A 22,522-nucleotide genomic window follows, 5' to 3' on the forward strand; every position below is an offset into this window, starting at 1 on the left:
TAATACAGGGTATAAAAGGTTATCTCTTGTATTTTGTAAGTGACCATTGCATATAAAATGCCACAGTTTATCAGTAAAAGCTACACTGAGAGGTTTGCCCAGGCCAAGACAGGCAGAAGTAATAACAGCACATGTGGCATTCCCATTAATATTAAGACTTTTTAGTATTTGTGACATCTTCCTTGTGTCTTCAGCGGTACCAAGGACCAGTTCCAGCCAGTGCAGTTCGGTCCCTGAACCTCGTTTTGGGAAACGTCTCGGCAACGACTTCGCAGTCGGCTCCATGGTGCAGTTTGAGTGCAACCCTGGTTATGTCCTGCACGGCTCCACTGCCATCCGCTGTGAGAGCGTCCCAGACAACCTGGCCCAATGGAACGACACCCTGCCAACATGCATAGGTAAAGACACACCTAGAGATTTTCCTGTTTTCCTGTTCAGAGTGCAGTAATGTCATGAGCAAATAAAATTGTCACTCCACTAAAATAAATCTATCACGGTCTTATCCAAACAAAAAACACATTTTAATTTGGCCAGACCCTAAATCTACCTTTGCCAAAGCTGCCACACAGGATTTTAGCTCGTTGGCCTCCCCCTCTTTGTTGGGTGAGAGTTGGTGCAACCCATTTTCTGTTTTCTTGTTACTTGCAGACAAACATGTTGTTTCCCCCTCTACTTCCCCCTCCTCTCTGCTCACTCTGTTTGTCAACGCTCTCCCCTCTCCCAGTTCCCTGTGGGGGTGCGTTGACCGCTCGACGCGGGACAATCCTGTCACCTGGCTATCCGGAGCCGTACGACAACAACCAGAACTGTGTGTGGAAGGTCTCCGTTCCAGAGGGGGCTGGAATACAGGTAGGACCTGTCACCTGTCTCCTGGCTGACCGACGTATCATTGGCTTAAAAGCTGAGCAGGCGGGATGTCAGGGGAGATAAGATATTGTTGGAGTAACAAACAAATGGGTGATCTGTGATAAAGGGACCATCCAGAGATAAGTAGAATGGATGTAATCAGGAGAGATAAGACTTGATTGCATGTTTGCTAAATTGCTCTCAGAGATAAATACAAAGACAAAGATGCTGTTGACAAAAATTAGACGGGAAAAGTTTGTCTTAATTGTTGAAGTAAATCACATCAAGTACAGGTTTGTTAAATATAAAATGTGATTTTTCACTTTTCGTTAGTTTTTTATTGAATATTTACACAAGTTAACAGACCATATGCGTTTTTGTCTTTTCTGTTTTCTTGACGTCTCCAGATACAAGTGGTGAGTTTTGCCACTGAGCACAACTGGGACTCCCTGGATTTTTACGACGGCGCAGACAACCATGCACCACGACTGGGCAGCTACTCCGGTAAACACCTTTATTTACTGCAACTGAAAAAGAACATGATGTTTTGGTTTGTTTGTTCTGGTTAACTTTAATATAAACTGTTAAATTGAACATCACACAGTTTAGAATCGAATTGTTGTGTCAATCTTTTTAAAGCTATTGTTGTAGATCAAGTCGCCAAGAGAGCACGACTCTCGGCTGTTTGTATCTTGATCACAGTCAATATAACTTATTTATCAAAGTTATTAATTAAATACAATATCGTTGGGGGAAACATTGCGTGTTGTCATAATGTTGTGAGACGCTGCTCATGTGGCCCCCTGCTAAGATCACAGTCAGATCTAAACTGGTCTCACAGCAGGAGCTGAGGTTCACACCCACTGACACCTGACTGTTTATCTGGGATTCCTTGAAAATCATATGAGAAATTTATGTTGCATAAATAATTCATCATTAGTCTCTCACTCTGATTCTCTTCTAAAAATAGATGTTGCTTCACCAGCTTTAATTTGGTCTGTTAAAAACATTGATTGCAAAAGAAAATGTCTAAACGTTCCCAAAATTGACAGCACAATCGTACCTTAACCTTTTCTTAATTATGGGATGCTTGATATTTACCATTAATTACACACAATAAAACAATCAATTAGTTGGTACGAACCATAATTGCTATAGCATTAAATTGATTGATCACTCTAATAAAGTGCAGGAGCAGAGAACAAAAAACACATTTCACTGCTTTCTGTTTCTAGGCCAGACTGTTACTGTTTTGCAGCCTAACCTTTATTTTTAGCAGAAATGCTGCGTCAGTGATAAATCTTTAGTCACAGGGAAATCCTCTCACCAGCAGCTGCACACATGATCTGTCAATGTGTTATATGTGTCCTAACATTTGTCTTTAATGTAGTTTATAACAATCACTGAAATTATGCTCCATAAAAGCTATAAATCATGTCATACTGTATATTTTAGATTGCCATTCTATTATTTCTATGCATGTAGGGAAAAACGTCAATAAAGCAGAGTGCCGTACATTAATGTGTCCTTTGGTCTGGATGTCTGCACTCCCCACAATGGAACAGCCTCTGCTCCAAATGCCTCTGCACCAGTGCTTCCACAACTCACACTCAGCCAAAAGCGTGTGTTCAGGCCGGGCCAAGCATTCCTCTGGATTTAATCACTCGAATAATTCAAGCAAATGCGGAGTCAGCATCTTCTGGGGATACTAATACTGCTTTTAGAGAGCCAAAGTCACCTGGTTATCTGCCGGCTGCGTTAAATTATCTATGGAAGGGCTTGACATCTTTATGTCAAACCGGATAAGACATTATCGAAAAGAGCGGGCAATGAAATGACTACGATAGTGATTCTTTTCCATTAATAATAATGTTGAGCGAACACATGCTGCGTCATGATAAAAACTTTCCGAAAGGGTTAATTACAATTGTTAATGAATCCTGTCACACTCCCAAAAAATGACGGCTGTGCTTAAGCACATGGCGTTAATTATTCATCATCATTCATCATTCATAATTAAGGAAAATATATATTTCTTTATTTTCCGTCATGATAATGAATGGGATTTTTATCCTGGAGTGTGAATACAACCAGCAGGGGGTCCGCAGACTTTTCAGAAACCTGCTAATTAATTATCTTTACAAAAGACATCCATCGGCCTAATTCACTGTTCAATCAGAGGGATTTCTCTGAAGCATTGATATGTTTCGCAGGTACACAGGCCACTGGATAAAAAAAAAAAAAAACTTGAATGTAAATCAAAACCGAAATGTAGTTACTTTTTGCTCACTGCTCGCTGGACTTTGGAAAAAGACAGTTATACATTTCCAGTGATAAGAAGATTTGAGAAGGTTAATGTACGTGTTATTTTGAAGGGCCCCGACCAAATCACCCTGTTGCACTGGCGCCAGCTCGGCTTCAATCGTGCAGCTCCGGCTTTTACTCAGCACTTCTCCCTCGCCGCGCTATGTAGGTCAAGCCAACATTTGAAAAGTGGTTTAGTATACAACAGATGTCTCCAATAAGAAGTAATTCCCTTCTCCCTCCTCTGAGAACACTTCACAAACAAAAAGAAAGGGAAAGTGTATCTTTGGCAGGACCTTTGTTGTTTTCTTGCGTTGTCAGATAACTGTGATCATTTGCTTTTAAGCCTCGGTTGAAAAACCAAAGAAATGTGTTCATGGACCTTTGTTGCTCTGTTTCTTTTCTCCCTGCGTCCAGGCACCACCATCCCCCCTCTCCTGAACAGTACATCCAACAACCTCCATCTCAGCTTCAGCTCGGACATTAGTGTCTCAGCTGCTGGGTTTCACCTGGAATACACAGGTAACGTATTTATCGTGGAGACAGCACGACAAGCTGCCTATGCAATAAATACATAACACTTAAAGGTCCAGTGTGTAGAGTTTAGTGACATCTAGTGGTGTAGTTGAATGTTGCAGCTGAATACCTCTCACCTCACCCTCCCCTTCCAAACATGAAGGAGCCTTCAGTTGTCATAAAAACTCAAAAGGTGTTTAGTTTTGTCCAGTTTGGGCTACTGTAAAAAAGATGGCGGCCTCCGTAGAGAGGACCCACTCCCGATGTAAATATGCAGTACTTAAAAATAAAGGGCCAATAGATCCCTTTCACCTGAATCTTACACACTGCACCTTCAACTGAAGCTTGTATAACGATGTTATTTTGTTATACTTTCAGCTATTGGGTTAGAGTCGTGCCCGGAGCCTCAGACTCCGAACTACGGAATTAGACAAGGAGACAGATTCATGGTCGGAGATGTTGTGCAGTTTTCATGTGAACAAGGGTACTCTCTTCAGGTATGAATACAACCTCCTGCATATTTTTTTTGTTTGCATACTGTTTGTCCTTCACTACACACTCAAACCGGAGGATAGCAATTTCATGTTGCAGTTGAATGCAAAGCGACTGCCAGCGATGTGTCTGAAATCATTAAAGGCTGCTCAGCGTCTCTGATGTGCTGCCATTCACTCGTTTCTCTATCCCCTGGCTCTGCAAACCAAGAACTATTTAATCTGCGAATCAGAGGGAAACCCCATTCTCAGGTGGTTTTTCCCAGGCTCATGCTAAACACACAGCTCTTGTGTGGTTTGCACAACTCGTGCATAATGTATGTCTCTGTTGTGGTCCGCCCGATGTCTTTGTAGCGCACTGTACAGCTCTAATGAAGGTTTGCCTTTGGTCATGTTTAATGTGCAGCTCCACAGTGTGACTGTTACACAATCCTGCTGTTATTGCGATATTATTGTCGAGCAGATAACACAGACTTAATTATCTGCTCATCTGTGGTGATTTCCCAACTGATGTTTGATCATAGATTGCTTTTTTTCATTTCTAGGGCAATGCACATATCACCTGCATGCCTGGTCCCGTTAGAAGATGGAACTACCCTGTACCACTGTGTCTCGGTAGGTGTCGTTCTACACAACATATATGCACACACTCTGGATGCACAAAGACGCCTGCAGATTTTCAGTGCTGCAGAAATGACTGTAGTGTCTCTGAGCTGTTTGATCAGTTCTGTGATGAGCTGATTATTTAGTATTCTGTGTGGAACGCGATGAGGCTTTTAAACTGATGCAAAGTTAAGTCAGACTCTGCCACAAACACGCACGGTGTTGCCAAAGCATCAGAATGCAAACGAGGGGAAACAAGCGCCCGGACACATTTATACTCGCACAACGCTAATTTATTCAATGAGGGTTTTTTTATTAAAGACTCAGAATATTAATATAGTGTTGAAAATTGTGCAAAGTGTCAGGTCAGAAGTAATGTCCTAAAAAAGAGAGGGGAAGCAAGTCTGCTGAGCTCGGTGAGGTCACCCTCCTGCTTCTGATGCTCTGCTTTCGACACCCAACCACCTTTTTTCTTCTCTTTGTGTGTTTGTGCGTGACTCCAGCCCAGTGCGGTGGGTCTATGACAGATGTAAGTGGAGTGATTCTAAGTCCCGGTTACCCAGGCAACTACCCCAGTGGATTAGACTGCACATGGACAGTCAACTTACCTGTCGGCTTCGGTAAGACACACTGTCAACTTTGGACTTGAGCATGAAATATGTGCAGTTCTTTTTTCTGTGTGGTCGAGCATCTGTTTTCTCTCTTTGTGTCTGTCTCCACTTCTGTGTATCTATGTTATTTACAGACTGGCTTATTCAGTTACTCGCTCATTCATTGGATTAATGTCGGTGGCCTTTACCCATGCTTTTCAATTTGTTATCTACAGTAAATGTCATGAGTTGTGTATTTTTTTTCCCAGGCATCCATCTCCAGTTCCTGAACTTCTCCACCGAAGCGATCCACGATTACTTAGAGATCCGCAGTGGAACGCTGGAGACCGGCTCGGTCATCGACCGGTTCAGCGGCCCCGTCATCCCCAAAGCTCTGTTCAGCACCACCCACCAGACCAGCTTCTTCTTCCACAGCGACTACTCACAGAACAAACCTGGCTTCCACATCACATATCAAGGTGCATGTTGTCTTCAACAAGTTCCTGTGCAACATCTTGTTTACACTGATTCTCTAGGCAAAGAAAAAACAAGAGCTGACAACTGACAGGTTCTAACTCAGCTGAAAACAGCAGCTCCTGCCAATGTGGTCATCAGATTTATACAATTTAATTTCTCAGGATTGACAAATCAAATTAAAACAAAAGTATCAGACAACAATAAAAAAAAATTGTTTTGCACTTGCCAAAAATTACAGAGCTCATGCAGGCCCCTATAATTTCCGCGACTAGATGAGTGTCATATTTATTCACTGAGGCAACAAAAAAGGTTTTAAGCGCTCTTACATTAATTGTGACAAATTTGACAAATTAGCCTTAATTTGTTACCGGTATTTCCATTAATGGGGAAATTACAGTGGCCGATGAATAATGGGTCTTATCTGATGACAGCAGCACAGCCACAGTGTTTTAAAAAAGGGAAAATGTAAAGACAAGCAGTTTTATTATATTAATGGATGTTATCGCTACCAATGGTTGCCTTTCCCAGCATTTCTTGAGTCATCTCCTTTGTGTCTGTTTCTCGTCCCTCCAGCCTATCAGCTCCAGAGCTGCCCGGACCCTCGGCCTTTTCGAAACGGCATCGTGATCGGCACGGACTTCAGCGTGGGGATGACGGTGTCGTTTGAATGTCTGCCCGGTTACTCTCTGATCGGAGATGCTTCGCTCACGTGTTTACACGGGATCAGCCGGAACTGGAACCACCCGCTGCCACGATGTGAAGGTGAGTCGTGGCATCTGTGAACCTTTTGTCGGTTACATGCATTCTACAGTAGTTTGCTTTATATATTATATAGATATTTCATAGTTTTACACTTGGGAGTGAAGTGAAGGGAATGACCCTTTAATGTGCACTTAATATTTTCATACCTTTCAACACTGCTTTTTTGAAAGCACAACAGAGTGCTCAGTGTAGTCAGCGTATAACCAGGTCATATTGATTGTTGCACTGTGGGTAAAGTAGAACGTTTTGTGCAACTCAACACTTAATAAAAACAGAATTGTTCTACTGTTGAAGGAATCAACAGGAGAAAGTTCATTTCCACAAAATTGTGTATGAAATAAATCTCGAAATAATTACAGAGCTGTCAGGAGTGTTGTTATTTTGTATTTCCAGATAATTGTGGAGGTGAAATCCCATCATGAAATTTTGTTATTCTAACTTTATGACCAGTAACTGCACATTAATCCAAGTAATATTATTTTTTAATTGTAAAGCTACTAAAGGACCCTCAGTTTATATAATTGTAAATATGAAGTGTTATGGCTCTCAGCCGCGGTGAGATTACATCAGTGCAGGGCAACACTCCCACAGAATACCTGAGCTGCAGAAGTGAAATAAAACTGTAATGACAGTTTATTCAAAGTATCAAGGTGTTATTAGAAGACTTATCGCCACGTCCTCCCTCAGTCATCCAGACAATTACCCAAGCTTCACAAAGTTAATACTAATTCGCTGGTAATTTATTAAAGGTAATTCTGTTAACGTTGTGTCTCGCAGCTCTCTGTGGTGGGAACATCACGTCATTAAATGGAACCATTTACTCTCCCGGTCACCCGGAGGAATACCCCAACTTCCAGGACTGCGTGTGGAGCGTGAGGGTTCCGCCCGGCCACGGGATTTACATCAACTTCACCGTGCTGAGCACCGAGCCGATATACGACTACATCACCGTGTGGTGGGTGTCAGTTCTTTATTTCACCGAGTTCGTGCTCGTTATGTCGACACTTCTCACAGATCTCTGCATCTCCTTCTGCTTCATTAAGGTTTATTTCAGCAAACAAGTTTATTTTTTATTGGCCTGCCATTTAATCGCCATTTAATTTGTTCCTCCATATTCGGAAAATCTGTCACACGCACACGTTTTCTCTCTCCCAGGGTTTCATGCTCTTTAACATATTTTCAGAGCTGCCCACTAATTGGTGAATTCCTGCAAGGGTTTATATGACTACAGACATTTCTCCTTGAATTTAAAGTTAGTTACTCTGACATGATTTGCTTCTTGTCATGTTTCTTTTTCTTCCCATCTCTCTTTTCCCACAAGTCTTTCTCTCTCGCTAAGCCTCATATGCCGTATACAAAACATGTTTCTCTCCCCACCGCCCCACCCTTGACTTTTCTCATCATTATTCTTCCTGAGGGGAGCGGCCATTGGCATCAGCAGACATTTTGTCAATGCAGGTGTTTAAATGGTGCTTAGATTGCATGTTTCTTAGTTATCTGCAGGTACGAGGTGGCAGCAGAACCATAAATAGACCGTACAGGCTGTTTCTATAGGGTTACAATATTTCTGCCGCTTCTCTATAGCGAAAGCCTGTTTCCCATAAATAGACTGCAGGGTGCATTGTCATCTGGCAGACCAGACACCCGACTGACACAGAAGGACCAAATGTCTGTCTCATATTTTCCAGCTTGTTATAATATTCACTTTCAGATTCAGATTTAGTTGCATGGATGCAGGTCTTGGCTCAATCTGATCTTTCAGGACCCAGTTAAGTAACATCACCATCAACAGTCGGAATATTTAGATGTAACTTCCTGACTACAGCCTCCATCCGATATGGGACATACTGTTGATTGTTGTACCAGTTTAGATGCAAAATACTGTTGTGTCATTCTCTATGAACTAACAGCAGAAAACTCCTTCACATAGAGCTAATTTGATCTCACTTCTGGTTATTATATTTTATTTTATTCATTAATTAGTCTTAAAACATTTTTTATGTCTTTAACTTGTTTGTTCAGTTTTTATTGTCCTCATCCTTAGCTGCATGTCTATTTGTAAATACATTGCTAAACCCGAGTCAAATTCCCTGTATGTGTATGTGATTCTGAAATTTCATGTTTTGTCCGTCAAACTCCATCAAAATCTGAACTCTACATAACAGCGATGAGGTTTATTTAATATATAGATGTATAAAGTGTACAGCTGTAGCCAAAACTGCCAAAAAAACATCCATTCAGCCTTTCTCATGTCAAACAACACAACATTGTTGAGCCATGTGCTGTCCACCCACGGCCAATTCTGTGAATCCATGAATTGGTCCCACAGCATGTCCCTGACCCTGCTGTCAGCTGGGAGGAAAAAAAAGAAAGTAGACAAACTGCTGAACTCACACAAAGCAAAGACAGCAGCACATTTAAAAACTCACAACCTCGCTGCCACCACACCGGCTCCCCGTGGGGAGCACAGTGTCCGTGGTAAAGGTGTGATTTTCACAGCGGTCTCCTCCGTCCGGAGCCAGTCAACCTGACAGTCAGTTAGTCGGCTAATTGGTCTCACACTGGGAGCCATACTACTGGAGTCCATGGTAAGAATTACCATACATGTCACCGATGTTACCACACACAGGACGGCCTTCTCTGTGTGTGTGTGTGTGTGTGTGTGTGTGTGTGTGTGTGTGTGTGTGTGTGTGTGTGTGTGTGTGTGTGTGTGTGTGTGTGTGGGGGATGCCATAATGCTCTCGTAATTGTTAGTGAACGTGAGCATCAGCAGCAATCAGCGGTGGAAAAGCCTCGAATGAACCAACTCCGAGCCGCCCAATCATCAGCAAGGATAATTCCTTGCATAACCTGACAGGTATAATTGGCCTCATTTAAAAACACTTAACAGCAGGAAATAATCATTTCATCTAACTTGCTGATGACACTTTTTAATCATCGATAATGAGCCCTCTATTGGTTAGTTCCCAGTCTGACAGCTGGTGGTGTTGTCATTAAAGGTGAAATATGCTCATGACACTGCACCGGGAGCCCGACCTGCCATTTGATGGATAACTTCTTGTCGGCGGTGTGTGGAAATTGTGCAACTTTTCATGAAGCCGATATCATTATGACGGAAAAGAAGCCAAAGGTCCAAGTCAAATTCTGAACCTGGATTCGTATTTGTTTCTCTTTTGATCTGATGACGTGTAAATCAATCTTCATCCATCAGGAAATGCTGCTGGTATTTTGTGAGTTCACTACAATGTGAGTTTGTGGATGTTTCATATGTAAATGAGCTTTGTGACATTGTTTAGATGGTTCCGAGAAGGAAGATGAGCCCACATTCACGCACAATCACTCTGGTGCGCGGCCACTTTGTCACACAAAGTCTGAAACCCATTCGCAGTCAATGGAGCAGCTCCAGGTCTTTGTTTCTTCCCTCGGAGAAACCATTTCCTGATCACAAATCACCGTTTAAATGTCACAGACGACTGCGAGAACTTAAACAATAATATTTTATGCTGAATTCTCTACCCCCATTGTTCTATAAAGAAAGATCAAGTCCATTCATTAGTGGGCCTTTAATCTATGAGTGCACCTTTTTGTGACATAAATCTTCTTTTTGTATTTCCGCAGGGACGGTCCAGACCAATCCTCTCCTCAGATCGGCCAGTTCAGTGGGAACACAGCTTTGGAGTCGGTCTACTCCACCTCCAACATCATCCTCATCAAGTTCCACTCGGACTTCTCTGGAGCTGGCTTCTTTGTCTTAAGCTACCACGGTAAGAACCTAACCACATTGTCAAAGTTGTCTGGGGGCTGGCGATATTATTATTGACTGTACACATCATTTGATTGTGTCCACTCTTTTACACATAAAAGTGTCATTAGCCATTTTATCTGTAGCTGAATTTGTTAGCCTCAGAAAAGGGGGTAAAACCAGTAGGCAATTTGTTCATTTTGAATCCTGCCTGCCTGCTGAGGAGAGTAAAATCTTTATGGACGGCCAGCGACGCGGGCAGGTTTTCTGCCAGTGCTGCTGATGGACAGTCTGACTATGACAGACGGTCAGTGTGTTTGTGTGGGAGAGCGAGGCAAAGAGCACTGTCTCCCTGTTCTTTTTTTTATGCCAGTCGGTTTCATCCCTTCCGTTAGCAGCATTAACTTTGGATGCTCACCTGCTCAGACAAATTCTCTATCTGCACCTGCAGCCCTCGCTCTCATATGGAATGGGATGGTGGTGACAGGTTGTCTAAGGTCACTTTGGTTCATTCCTACAATTCGCCTGCTGGTTAAAACTCTGTCGCTGTGATAAGTTGTAGCTGCATTGATGGCATCGCTGAGTTTCGACTCGTCCTCCTTATCTTCCACCTGCTTCTTTTCACTCACTCTGACTCAAGACGTTTTTAAAGTCTTTATCGCAACCAAACCACACTAATAATATATTAGTCACAGTGGAGCTATTGATAGTTTTCATATCATGAATTAAACTGGTATTTGCAGTGATGTAGATAAAGTCCTCTGTGGATTAACAGACCACGTATGAATTCAACGTTTCCCTTTCGAGACCTTCTTCTTTGAGCTCATTTTTGACAAAGCACAGGGTGACTCCAATTGAGTCACAAGATACTTGAGCATAGTTTGTCATATGTGAGTCACTCTCCTGTGGCATTGAAGCCCTTTTTTCAGGTCTCATGTCCTTGGTGACAGAGCGAATAGACCCGTTTTTTGTCCAGTGAAATATTGTAATAATGCTTGACATCGTTGATAAATGTAAGTGAAGCTCAATAAAACACTGAAAGGTATAAAATGGCCACTGCCAACCAAACCAAGGCTGCATGTGATAAATATGATGCTGTGGTTGGAAGATAAAGTGAAAGAGTTATTTTCTTAAAATGAGGACGGAGAATGGCTGTTCGTTTCGATGAAGGTTTGATTTTGATTGATATGATTGACGACTTGGACGAAGAACAACTGATTGAAGTGTGCAAATCAATCACTTATCACCTGATACACTATAAGTGATCGGGGTTCTGACCTAATGTCTCATGATCGGAGGAAAGTAACGTTTCTAAAGTGGTTTGTCGAAAAGAAACTTAATTTGACTTTTAAGTTCATCTTTCAACTTCACCTGTGTACAAATATCCATATTGTTTTCTCATCCTTGGTTATAACCTCCTTTTGTTCTCAGGAATTTAGTAATCAGATTCAAATGAAATACGTTTATTGCCCTGATTTTAAGCCATTGAGAAAAACGCAGCACAACTTAATGAAGAACAAACTTTTAAATTGTGTTTTAATTGCTGCTGGAGTCACGCAAGTAATACATTCATTCACTGGGGTTTGTTCATTAGTGAGTCTCTCCTTGTACAGAAGGTTTTTATGTTTCTGTTTTACACACACACCCACACACACACACACACACACACACACACACACACACACACACACACACACACACACACACATAGAGAGAGTCATCTCCCCTCCTCAGAGTTTGGGAGATTGTATTTTTCGCTGCTCTGTCTCCGTGTCAAAACTGTCTGTGCCGTTCAGTTTTTCATTTCATTTCAATCTTTCGCTCTGGTCCTTCTGTGCACTCAGATTACTCTTTGTTTTCAACCACTGTTTAAGATGAAATCCTCCCCGATCGTCTTCCTTTCCCGTTTTGCCTGTCTGCCTACAAACATCAATCTTTTTTCGGACGACTGTTGTGAAATCGTTTGGCTCCAATTATGATGTTTTTCCTTTTGTGATTTGACGTGAAGCTTTGAAGGCTGACATTACAACAATGCATACAATGGATGAGCTCAAATAATGGTGAAAGAGTTATTTGCATGAATATGAGAAACCATAAGAAACAGGGTTGAATGTAACATTTAATCCCTGTCATTTTATTTCTTCTTTTTCTAACATTCAAAGGTAGCGTCTTTTGATTAATTCAATTGAATTCAGTTGTATCCATTTAGTGCCAGATCATAACATACATTATCTCATAACTCTAACATAGGACCTTGAAATTATAGAGAAATCCAACAGTATCGTATTTTAGGAACATTATCTTACAGAGTAGGGATGGGAGGCTCAAGTGGAAATGTCCTGAAGTTGACCCCAGATTATTTTTACGCTTTGTGTACTTTAACTTCAAGTGTTTTATAAACAGTGAGAAAATAGCTTATTGCTAGCAAAAATGCAAATACTTTAGAGATTGCAGGGTTTTCCTCAGACAGCAAAGTAAATAATAATTATATTACTCATCCTTGTCAGAACAGTTCATTGTCTTTTGACAGAATGGATTCTAATGAGTCTAACTTTCTCTACTTGTATTACCCTTCACAACACAGTCTGTCAAAGGGTCTCTCTCTCTCTCTCTCTCTCTCTCTCTCTCTCTCTCTCTCTCTCTCTCTCTCTCTCTCTGCCCTCCACCTTTTCCTCCAAGAAGTTTCCATTTGCTTCTTTTCCAACAATTTCTATTCTCTGCTCCTGAGTGTGGATGTCAGGTTTTATTTTTTTAATTTTGAGAAGGCTTCCCCTTTTTCAGACAGATGACACGTTGTTAATGAACTTCTGTTTGCAGGTTTTAACTGTCAGCTGTCACACTCGCACAGGAACTGCACCAGCTGACGGATCCAAGTATATTTTCAATTTCTGCTTTATTGGGGGACGCACAGCGCAGAGTGACACGGGAGATGGAGAAGGGGGGAGACGGGATGGCATGCGCGCCAGTGGTCGTTAGCATTGTTTTGTCACTTCAATTTTATTAGATGATAAAAACAAGAATAGAAAGGCAAGAGTCAGGGTTGTATGAGCAAGTCGTGTTTCCCTACTTTGTAGTCTAGAAAAGATAAAAATGTCTAAGTTAACGAATGCAGGAATAATAAGCAGCGCTCCTGATAGATTTTCCTCGTGAGGGAACACATTTTCTATTTATTTACGTTTCTTCCTCGGCGTCCTTTAGTGACGCAGCAGAAATTCAGAAGCACTTTGTCTCCGAGACAGATGCTAAAGTGCAGTTTTGGTTTGAAATGCCAAATATACCCCAGCGGAGGCATCAGTCCTCCGCTCGGGGGATGTTTATCAATGCCGTTGTCCTTCTATTTATTTATGTCTGGGTCACGGCTCTGAATGCCAGAAACCTCCCGCGCAGGGACGAGGACCACGCTGCGGCTGATGGTGTTGTCATGGACATGTGGACGGAGAAAGACGATGATGTGACGTGAATGTGGAAGTAGCTGTAAGAGAAGAAGAAAAAAAGAAAAACGCTTTCGGAGCTTAGTGAGATCAATGACTGCTCACAGTGATCCTCTCACACACTCAGACATACTGGCACACACACACACACACACACACACACACACACACACACACACACACACACACACACACACACACACACACACACACACACACACACACACACACACACACACACACACACCACAGGGCTTTGATATGCATGAGAGCAGCAGATACTATTGGCAGGTCTCATTTTCATAGTCAATTTCATCCTGACTTACAGCCCTCAGCCCTCTCTGTCTCTCTCTCTCCCTCTCTCCATCTGTGTTTTCTCCCTCTTTCTCTTACTCTGTTAGTGAGTGATCTATGGTCATGCAGTCATATTGATTGCAGCCTTCAGCTCAGTAGCTGTGAAGCCACTTGCTCTTTATGATTCAAGGCAGGGCTGTGTCTGCGCGGCGGCGTCTATTTGTCGATCCCCGCGGTTTGGTGACCGGACAGCCTGAACTTTAAAAAGTGAAGTTAAACTGATACAACCAAGATTAAATCAAATAAGCAGACAACAGGTTGTGTCATTATTTGAGTCACGGAAGGATTTTCTCAATGCAGCACGACCAGAAACTTAGATTTAAGCCATTCACAGCAGCAACAAAGAAAACATCAGACAACCCAGTTGATCAAACATATTTCTTCTCACATCTAAATGGTGCCTCTCTGTGTTCTCTCTCCTCCTCAGCCTACCAATTAAGGGTTTGTCAGCCTCCTCCAGAAGTGGCCAGCGCTGACGTACTGATGGAGGACGGGGAGCTGGAGATAGGTGAGCTGTCTGTCTGACACGTCACTTTGATGGAGGATGCAAACTAGTCAGTTGCCAATAGGATAAAATAAAAACCATGAAGATCACGATCAAGAGTCACTGGTGCTGTGTAATATTATTGTATTAGAAAATTGTATTTAAGTATTTTAGACAATAGAATACCCCTAATGTATTTGTATGTGTCAGAAAGTACTTAGAAAGGCCCAATGGATGTGATGTATATATTTTAAATTATGAATAATATTATATTATTACTACTGTATTCTATTTGGTCACGGTGAAACTGTCTTTAAACTATTTAAGAAGCTGTTGGGGAGTTTAATTTATAACAGTGAAAGTTGATTATGTTTTCATTATGTCAAATCTTAATTTGTAAAACTGTCAAATAAGTGTAGTGGAGTAAGAAGTACACTAAGTCCCTCAGACATAAAGGGGAGGAGAAAAATGGCAAATGGAAATAACTCAAGTAAAAGTACATCAGCTTTGTACTTTAGTGCAGTGCATGAGTAATTGTAGATGATACATTTCATTATTCGCCTTATTTTTATTTCCAAACACTTTTCTCATGCAATCCTTCTGACCCTCCAGGTGACATCATCAGGTACAGATGCCAACCTGGCTTCTCATTGGTCGGCAGCGAGATTCTCACCTGTCGCCTTGGAGAGAGACTGCAGATGGATGCACCTCCTCCAACATGCCAAGGTGTGTGTGTGTCAACACAGCAGCAAAAAGGGTTTTAACAAAATATCTGATGCTAAAAAAATGTAAATAAGGTAATAGTGTGTATAAATTTAACTTAACCATTTCTCTACCATATCCACAGTCCAATGCCCGGCACACGACGTGAGGTACGACTCATCAGGCGTCATCCTGAGCCCCGGTTGGCCAGAAAGTTACCCCAATCTCCAGATGTGTTCGTGGAGCATCACAGTAGAGAAAGGATACAACGTCACCATCACCTTCGAGAGCTTCCACACGGAGAGAGAGTTTGATGTGCTGGAGATATTTGATGGTAAAACACACACACACACACACACACGATCCAAGTTGACCACCATGGGAAAACCAGACATACAGTTATATATAGACTTCTAATTCCAGCACCAGCACAGAACAAATTGCAGTTTCTCAGAGTGTCTCACCTTCTGTGTGTTTTCTTCCTCCCCATCTTCTTCCTCCGCTCTCTTTCACCTTTTCTCGCTCTCTCTCAGGTTCCACAACCAACAGTCCCACTCTGGCCACGCTGAGCGGCGACCTGCCCACACCCTTCAACCTCACCACCTCCGGCCACCAGTTCCTGGTCCGCTGGTCCTCAGACCACGGCACGAACAAGAAAGGCTTCAAAATTCGCTATGTTGGTGAGTACCAAAGTATGTATCCCAACTTTATTTTTACTACTACTTTATATTATTGTTGTAATGCATGGCTGCTAGGACAGACTTAGACAGACAGAAGAACATATAAAAGACTCTAACTTTTAAATTGAGCCAAAGTTTGTATCATAATTCGTTAAACGTAATGAGAAACAAGAGACAGTTTTGACAAGACATCGCACAATATACAAGTAAGTTGGTTTGAATCTTCAGCGTTATCTTCTTCCTCACTTCTGTCTGTCTAAAGCACACGACTGAAATGCATTATGGGTTTACTTCCATTCACACGAGGAAACCTGGACGAGCACAGATGTTGTTTTACAGAGCTTTGCTTTCAGTCGTGCACCTGCACCTGCTGAGTCTAACTTTAGACGGTTGGACATTAAGCACCGTGGGTAATGGGAGCTGAGTACTTTACTCAAGGACACTTTATGACAGTTGCAGGGGAGGAGACGCTATCAGCTGTTGACTTTGCGTATTCACTTCATAGCCTCCACTCAGGAGGCCGCCTCTTTAACCTTTAACAGAACCATTGTTCTGTATGATGAATGATATATTGAATAATAACAGTGGGGGGGAAAAAGAGCCTCCCAGGACGCTCACGCTCAGTAACCTTCGTCTGTAGCTGTGGTTAATGTGGGCATCTGTGAGGATTGTGCAACATATGCTGTGAGCAATACTAATAAGAGGGTTCAACTTCAACAGTGCACAATTAGGTTCCTATACCATAGTGTACTTTTCTCATTATTAAGACATGCGGAATATGTTGGTATGTCTGTTTTTGTTTTTTTCAGAATAAACTTATATTATTATATAATATGAGATACTGACATTTCTGTGTTTGGACCTTTAGCTACTGCCACAGATACAGAGTCAGACAGAGTTTGCAATTTGCCAATAATATATAGAGCTGACGGACTTCAATATTTATTTACTCGTCTTCAGTTTCAGCAGTTTTCCATTGCCGATATTGTCTGAAGTAAAGGATGAATGTTTTATATGTGAAAGAATATTTCATAAAATTGCATAAAGCAGCTCACGACTTTTCTGGCATTCTTGACAGCAACTGTAACTCATTGATTGTTTGATAAAAGAAAAAAATGTTGAAATACTTTAAATGTGACAGCAAAGTAAAATCACCATAATGAATAATCATTAATATTTCTAGTTTAGCCGTGCTAGTGTTTGGAGATATTGTACATGGTGTGATAATACAACTGAACAGTTTAAAATATACAATAAACATATTATTATTGTCTTTAAAATGTATATTTTATCCACAAAAACGACACATGTGCCTGATTCCACTTTGGCTTTGCCTTCAGTTGTGTTTTATATGCAGTCGTGACTTGTGTTGGGAAAGTGTCATCTAATCGCTGCAGTATCACGACACCAGACTTAAATGTTCCTAACACTTAAACCTTGTAGTAAGGGACTAATGATAATGTTTATATTGCATACCTGCATGCAGACATAACCATAGATCTGTGAAGCTATAATCTCCTAATTGGTGTGAAGGGACATTTTCCTGTCTTTCTCTTTGGATAGATTTGTTCAGTTAGCGTCTTTGGTGTCAGAGTGTCGGTGTGACTTTACTTCAAATCTCTTCTTTATTTTTGTACTTTTTCTCCACTCCAGCCCTGTACTGCTCCACGCCAGACTCTCCCCTTCACGGCTCCATCTCCTCTCAGAGCGGCGGCCACATCAATAGCGTGGTGCGGTGGGCCTGTGACCGTGGATACCGTCTCATTGGCAACGCCACGGCAACCTGCCGACGCTCATCCCTCGGTTACCACGCGTGGGACTCTCCTGTACCTGCGTGTCAAGGTGGGTCTGTTTGCCTGTTCAGGGAATGTGTGTTAACTGTAAATGTGTTGCATGTTTTTTTTAACTTAAAATTTTTTATAAATTGGAATAATTTGTATTATTATTGGAATTAGACTTTGTATTTGTTGGACTGAACTTTTCACACATTGGCTACGTATTACAGGGACTCGTTCTACTCTGTGTGCACCAGTCAAAGGGTGAGGTGCAAGATGACGCCAACCATTATCGGACATTTACTTAAAGGTTCAGTGTGTAGGATTTAGTGACATCTAGTGGTGAAGTTGCATTTTGCAGCTGAATACACCTCACCTCACCCACCCCTTCCAAACATGAAAGAGAACCTGTGGTAACAGGTTCTCTTTCAAAAGGTGTTTAGTTTGTCCAGTCTGGGCTACTGTAAAAGCATGGCTGCCTCCGTAGAGAGGACCAGCTCCTGATGTAAATATAAAGTATTTAAATATAAAGGGCCCATTCCAGTGTAAAGAAAACCACAATTTGTAAAATTTAGATGAAACACAGTAGTGAAAACAACACTAGTATTATTTTATATTCAGTTTCTACCAATCAATCCCTTTCACCTAGATCTTACACACTGGACCTTTAAATGCAAATTAAACTTAAGGTCATTGAAAATAAATTGAATCACCAAAAAATAAATTCCACTTACATTTGTCTCCAGCTTGAGTCATAGCTAACGCAGCTAACAGGGATGGAACGGCCAAAACAGAGTGTGTGGCAGAAAATAGACCCAAGTGTGTCCTCTCTATGAACCTCGAAAACCTTTTTCCCCTCTAAGTATCAATTTATTCTTTTTTATTCCAGAGTCGACATATTCGAAAATTCGAGTCAGTGAAATGTCAGATCCATTGTTTTGTAGAAAGGGCATAAAACGTATATAATTCATATCCCTTTGTGTTTTCAGAATGTGTTACATTGAGCTCTGCAGAGACCTGATGGCGTTTTATGTTCCACCTGCTCATGTCTAATCCCACACATGAAATAACCATACGAGGGCGCAGCTTGTAGCCGAGAGAAAGTCAAATGAAGAACATATAGCAGATTGTTGACACTCTGTAATAACACAGCTGCTCTTAAAAAACACGGGTCTATTTAAAAACACAGCGCAGCACCTAGTTGGAAACTGGAGATCAAGCATCTCTTGATTGCATATTTTTAGTTTCATCAATTCCTTGAATAAATATGTAAGATTGTTTGCAAAGACACAATAGATCCAGTGGCTTTGAATCCCCAGAAATATTTCAAACACATCGAATCTGCCTCCCGGACAGACGTGATGTGTCTTCTGTCTTTTCTCATGTCGTCCTCTTAACTGCCGCGTGTTCTCCCCCTAGCTGTTTCGTGCGGGGCGCCCAAGTCTCCGACAAACGGCGGCACTTTAACGGCCGACTACTCCGTCGGAACGAGAGTCTCCTATTTCTGTAACGACGGGTACAGACTCTCCAGCAAAGAGCTGACGTCGGCCATCTGTCAGCCCGACGGAACATGGAGCAACCACAATAAGATACCGCGGTGTTCTGGTGAGTAACACATGGAACAGTCGGACCACTCGAATATCAACAATCACCAATGCCAAATATGATCGTTTGACTAATTTTGGACAAACTAAACACATACGAGATGGAGAATGGCACATTCCTCTGCCGCTCCCCAACAGTTAAACTCTGCACCAAACATATCATATTCTGTTCTCATGAAGATACATACGAAGTGCTGATTCTGTAATGAATCCACATTATCTCAGCCTCACAGTGGTTACAGGTTTCTAGTCCTATTTGTCATCGTACAGCCGCTGAAAACAACAATTTAACCCGCTATGAAACCACTACATAACCTGCTAGATCCAGATTTTGATTCCACACACTCATAGATATCACTCCCCTTGTTTTTCATCAAGATTCATGAATTATTCCCTAGGAAATCAGTCCAAATGTCCAAACAACGCCATATCCTGATCTGCACCAAAATTGATTGGGTTTCTTTCTCCATCAAGTTTCATGGAAATCTGTTGAGTGCTTGTTTGTGTAATCCTGCTGACAAACACACAAATAAACAAACAAACAAAAAGGTTGTGAAAACCGAACCTCCTCACCAGAGGGAAATATATAAAATAATCACGTCCCACTGAGTATGATGCATATACTCGTTTGTAAGCAATCACCGTTATGAGTCGTAGACATTTATGGCGAAGGCATCAGTATTTAAATTGAGTCATTATTATGCATCTGTGAGATATTTTACAGTGGCTTGGCCCCACTCTGAGCCGGCTGTTTACTATCTGACACTATTTAAGATGGAAATTGTGTTTCTTTTTTTTTTTTTTTTAAACGTAAGCTAATTTTGTTTTCTCCTCACGCTCCTTTCCGTCTCTGCAGTGGTCGTATGCCCCAGCATCGGGTCGTTCTCTCTGGAGCACGGCCGCTGGAGGATCGTCAACGGCTCGCACTATGAATACAGAACTCGAATCGTGTTCACCTGCGACCCGGGGTACTACCGATTAGGCCCCGCCCACATCCAGTGCTTGCCCACTGGCGTGTGGAGCTGGAGGAACGAGAGGCCACACTGCCAGGGTGAGTGACTGAGGCGGTTTAATGACCAGAGAAGGAACTATTATAATAAATCTGAGCATGTAGGCGTACAAATCATTACATTGAGACATGCTTGTCGGTTCAGATCCTTCATTTACTTTTATATATGACAAATAAATCATCATGTTCAGATCAATTTCTCTCGTACAACTATTCTCCTTTGAAACAGTGTGTTCTGCCTTATTCATTAGGCCTCTCTCACTCAGTAAGACACTGCACACAGGGAAAGGTCAGAGTGAGGTTTCCCACTTCCACCACTTGTATGCATCGTAGGACCGTAATCCCCTTTTATCATCTGCAGTAACCATAGCAACCAAGGTCGATTCAGGTAGTGGCATAGATAACAACCGAGGGAAGGTCTGTAGAAATATGCACTCAGATGTTCTCAGAGACGGACAGAGGGCAAACTGTCCCGTCTTATTGTCAGGCAGAAGTCAGGAGAAGCTACAACAGGTAAGACATGAGCATAAAGAGATTCTCGGGCGACAGCACAGCTCCACCTGTCAACATCTGTGCAGCTCATCTTCCAGATTTCTTGATTGCTGATGGAATATATATTCTCCAGGTTGAAATACAAATCATCTCCTAAAACCTCATTTCTCTAGCTCAAATATTTCCATTATAACTACATAGTTTCCATTTAATGTATATAATATTGCTGATTATGTACTTATTGCTGATTATATCCCTATATCCCTAACATTGATTATCTCAGCTCTGATATAGTCAAGGTAAAATATTCAATACTCTTTCTAACTCTCTGCCAAAAAAGGAAACACGTGTATTTTCAAACTTTTCCATCAAAGTGCCCTCTGCCTATTTTTATATAATTTTATGCTCTTGTTAATGTTTTAAGTCTGCAAGTGTGTGAAGATGTGGAGAAATGACTAACCTGCGGTAGCCTGATGCTACCATTGTCATTTATAAACAGTTTGAATAACAGATATGAGTCTGGAATGAGAATATATTTTTATTTATATTCAAGGGCCAAAACAAATTGGCTGGAAAAGCATTTTATTATAAATGTGCTGTTATCAAAAGATAGAGGTGTGTTAAATGGTAATTGAATTTCTACTGATTAGATTTCATCTGATCACCTGAAAGAGTCGCCTTGAGGTTCAGCTTTAATTCTGTGACATTTGGAAATGTACTGATAATTTCTTCATCAGGAATATGAGTGTTGGATATATAATATAACATATGATTGAAAACATTACTCCGAGAATCCAGTGCACTCTTCCTGCTAATGTTCTGCCTCGGCCTGTGTGTCTCAGTTATCTCCTGCGGCGAGCTGCCACCCCCCCCCAGCGGGAAGAAGATCGGCACTCAGACCACATTCGGCGCCACGGCCATCTTTACCTGCGACGCTGGTTTCATGCTGGTTGGCTCGGCTGTCAGAGAGTGCCTGTCCTCTGGGCTCTGGAGTGGAACGGAAACGAGATGTTTAGGTGTGTAACTACTGGAACTAGAAATGTATTCAAACGTACAGAATAGACACGGTATGGAGTCTCTGGACTTATTAGTACACACACTCACACTCACACTCACATACACACGGGGAGTTTGAAACATGGGGTTTTATGAGTCGGTCTAATGAGATCTGGTATCAGAAGTAGGTCTTTGCCCTACACCTCTCATCTGGTTGCACAGCTGCTTCCCTCTGGCCTTGTTCACCTCACTACCAACACCATCGCGAGGAACCTTCTCCTGTGCTCCTATTAAATTCATTCTGAATCTTTTTTTTTTTTTCATGTATATATGAGGCAGGAAGCAATCAGCTACTTTCTTCCGTCGGCGTGCCAACCAGAGGTAACAGATGTTATAACATGGTGCTGTCACTTCTCCACGAAGCCTCAGAAGAAACAGCGTTTCCCAGAATACCTGACAGGGCTGAGGAGGGATATGAGATGCAATTTATAAAGAGAGAGTTCAATGTAACTTAACCCAGACTGATGAGGAGGCATGATTCTGTCAAAAAAACAAAATCAATCCAGTCTTATGAACAGTATTTTTATTCAATAACTTTTCTTAATGTTCTTCAAAACAAATTTGGCTTCATTTGTTTTGTTGTTTACACTCGTCACAGAAATTA

The 22,522-nt window shown here is 41.7% G+C and overlaps 1 protein-coding gene across 1 annotated transcript in view; it reads left to right on the forward strand.

Annotated features, from left to right (window-relative positions):
• csmd3b (CUB and Sushi multiple domains 3b) overlaps positions 1 to 22,522 on the forward strand; it is a 318,096-nt gene that overhangs the window by 263,518 nt on the left and 32,056 nt on the right. The window contains exons 36-54 of the mRNA XM_047344329.1: positions 195 to 398; positions 725 to 849; positions 1,254 to 1,350; positions 3,568 to 3,672; positions 4,045 to 4,163; positions 4,703 to 4,772; positions 5,264 to 5,380; positions 5,620 to 5,829; positions 6,401 to 6,589; positions 7,367 to 7,544; positions 10,208 to 10,353; positions 14,544 to 14,624; positions 15,213 to 15,326; positions 15,448 to 15,636; positions 15,836 to 15,994; positions 17,636 to 17,824; positions 19,177 to 19,362; positions 20,218 to 20,412; positions 21,705 to 21,878. Coding sequence (XP_047200285.1) covers positions 195 to 398; positions 725 to 849; positions 1,254 to 1,350; positions 3,568 to 3,672; positions 4,045 to 4,163; positions 4,703 to 4,772; positions 5,264 to 5,380; positions 5,620 to 5,829; positions 6,401 to 6,589; positions 7,367 to 7,544; positions 10,208 to 10,353; positions 14,544 to 14,624; positions 15,213 to 15,326; positions 15,448 to 15,636; positions 15,836 to 15,994; positions 17,636 to 17,824; positions 19,177 to 19,362; positions 20,218 to 20,412; positions 21,705 to 21,878 — 2,847 coding nt within the window. The remainder of the gene's footprint in view (positions 1 to 194; positions 399 to 724; positions 850 to 1,253; positions 1,351 to 3,567; positions 3,673 to 4,044; positions 4,164 to 4,702; positions 4,773 to 5,263; positions 5,381 to 5,619; positions 5,830 to 6,400; positions 6,590 to 7,366; positions 7,545 to 10,207; positions 10,354 to 14,543; positions 14,625 to 15,212; positions 15,327 to 15,447; positions 15,637 to 15,835; positions 15,995 to 17,635; positions 17,825 to 19,176; positions 19,363 to 20,217; positions 20,413 to 21,704; positions 21,879 to 22,522) is intronic.

This window comes from Hippoglossus stenolepis, chromosome 17, assembly GCF_022539355.2.
Source record: "Hippoglossus stenolepis isolate QCI-W04-F060 chromosome 17, HSTE1.2, whole genome shotgun sequence".
NCBI classification, from domain to species: domain Eukaryota; kingdom Metazoa; phylum Chordata; class Actinopteri; order Pleuronectiformes; family Pleuronectidae; genus Hippoglossus; species Hippoglossus stenolepis.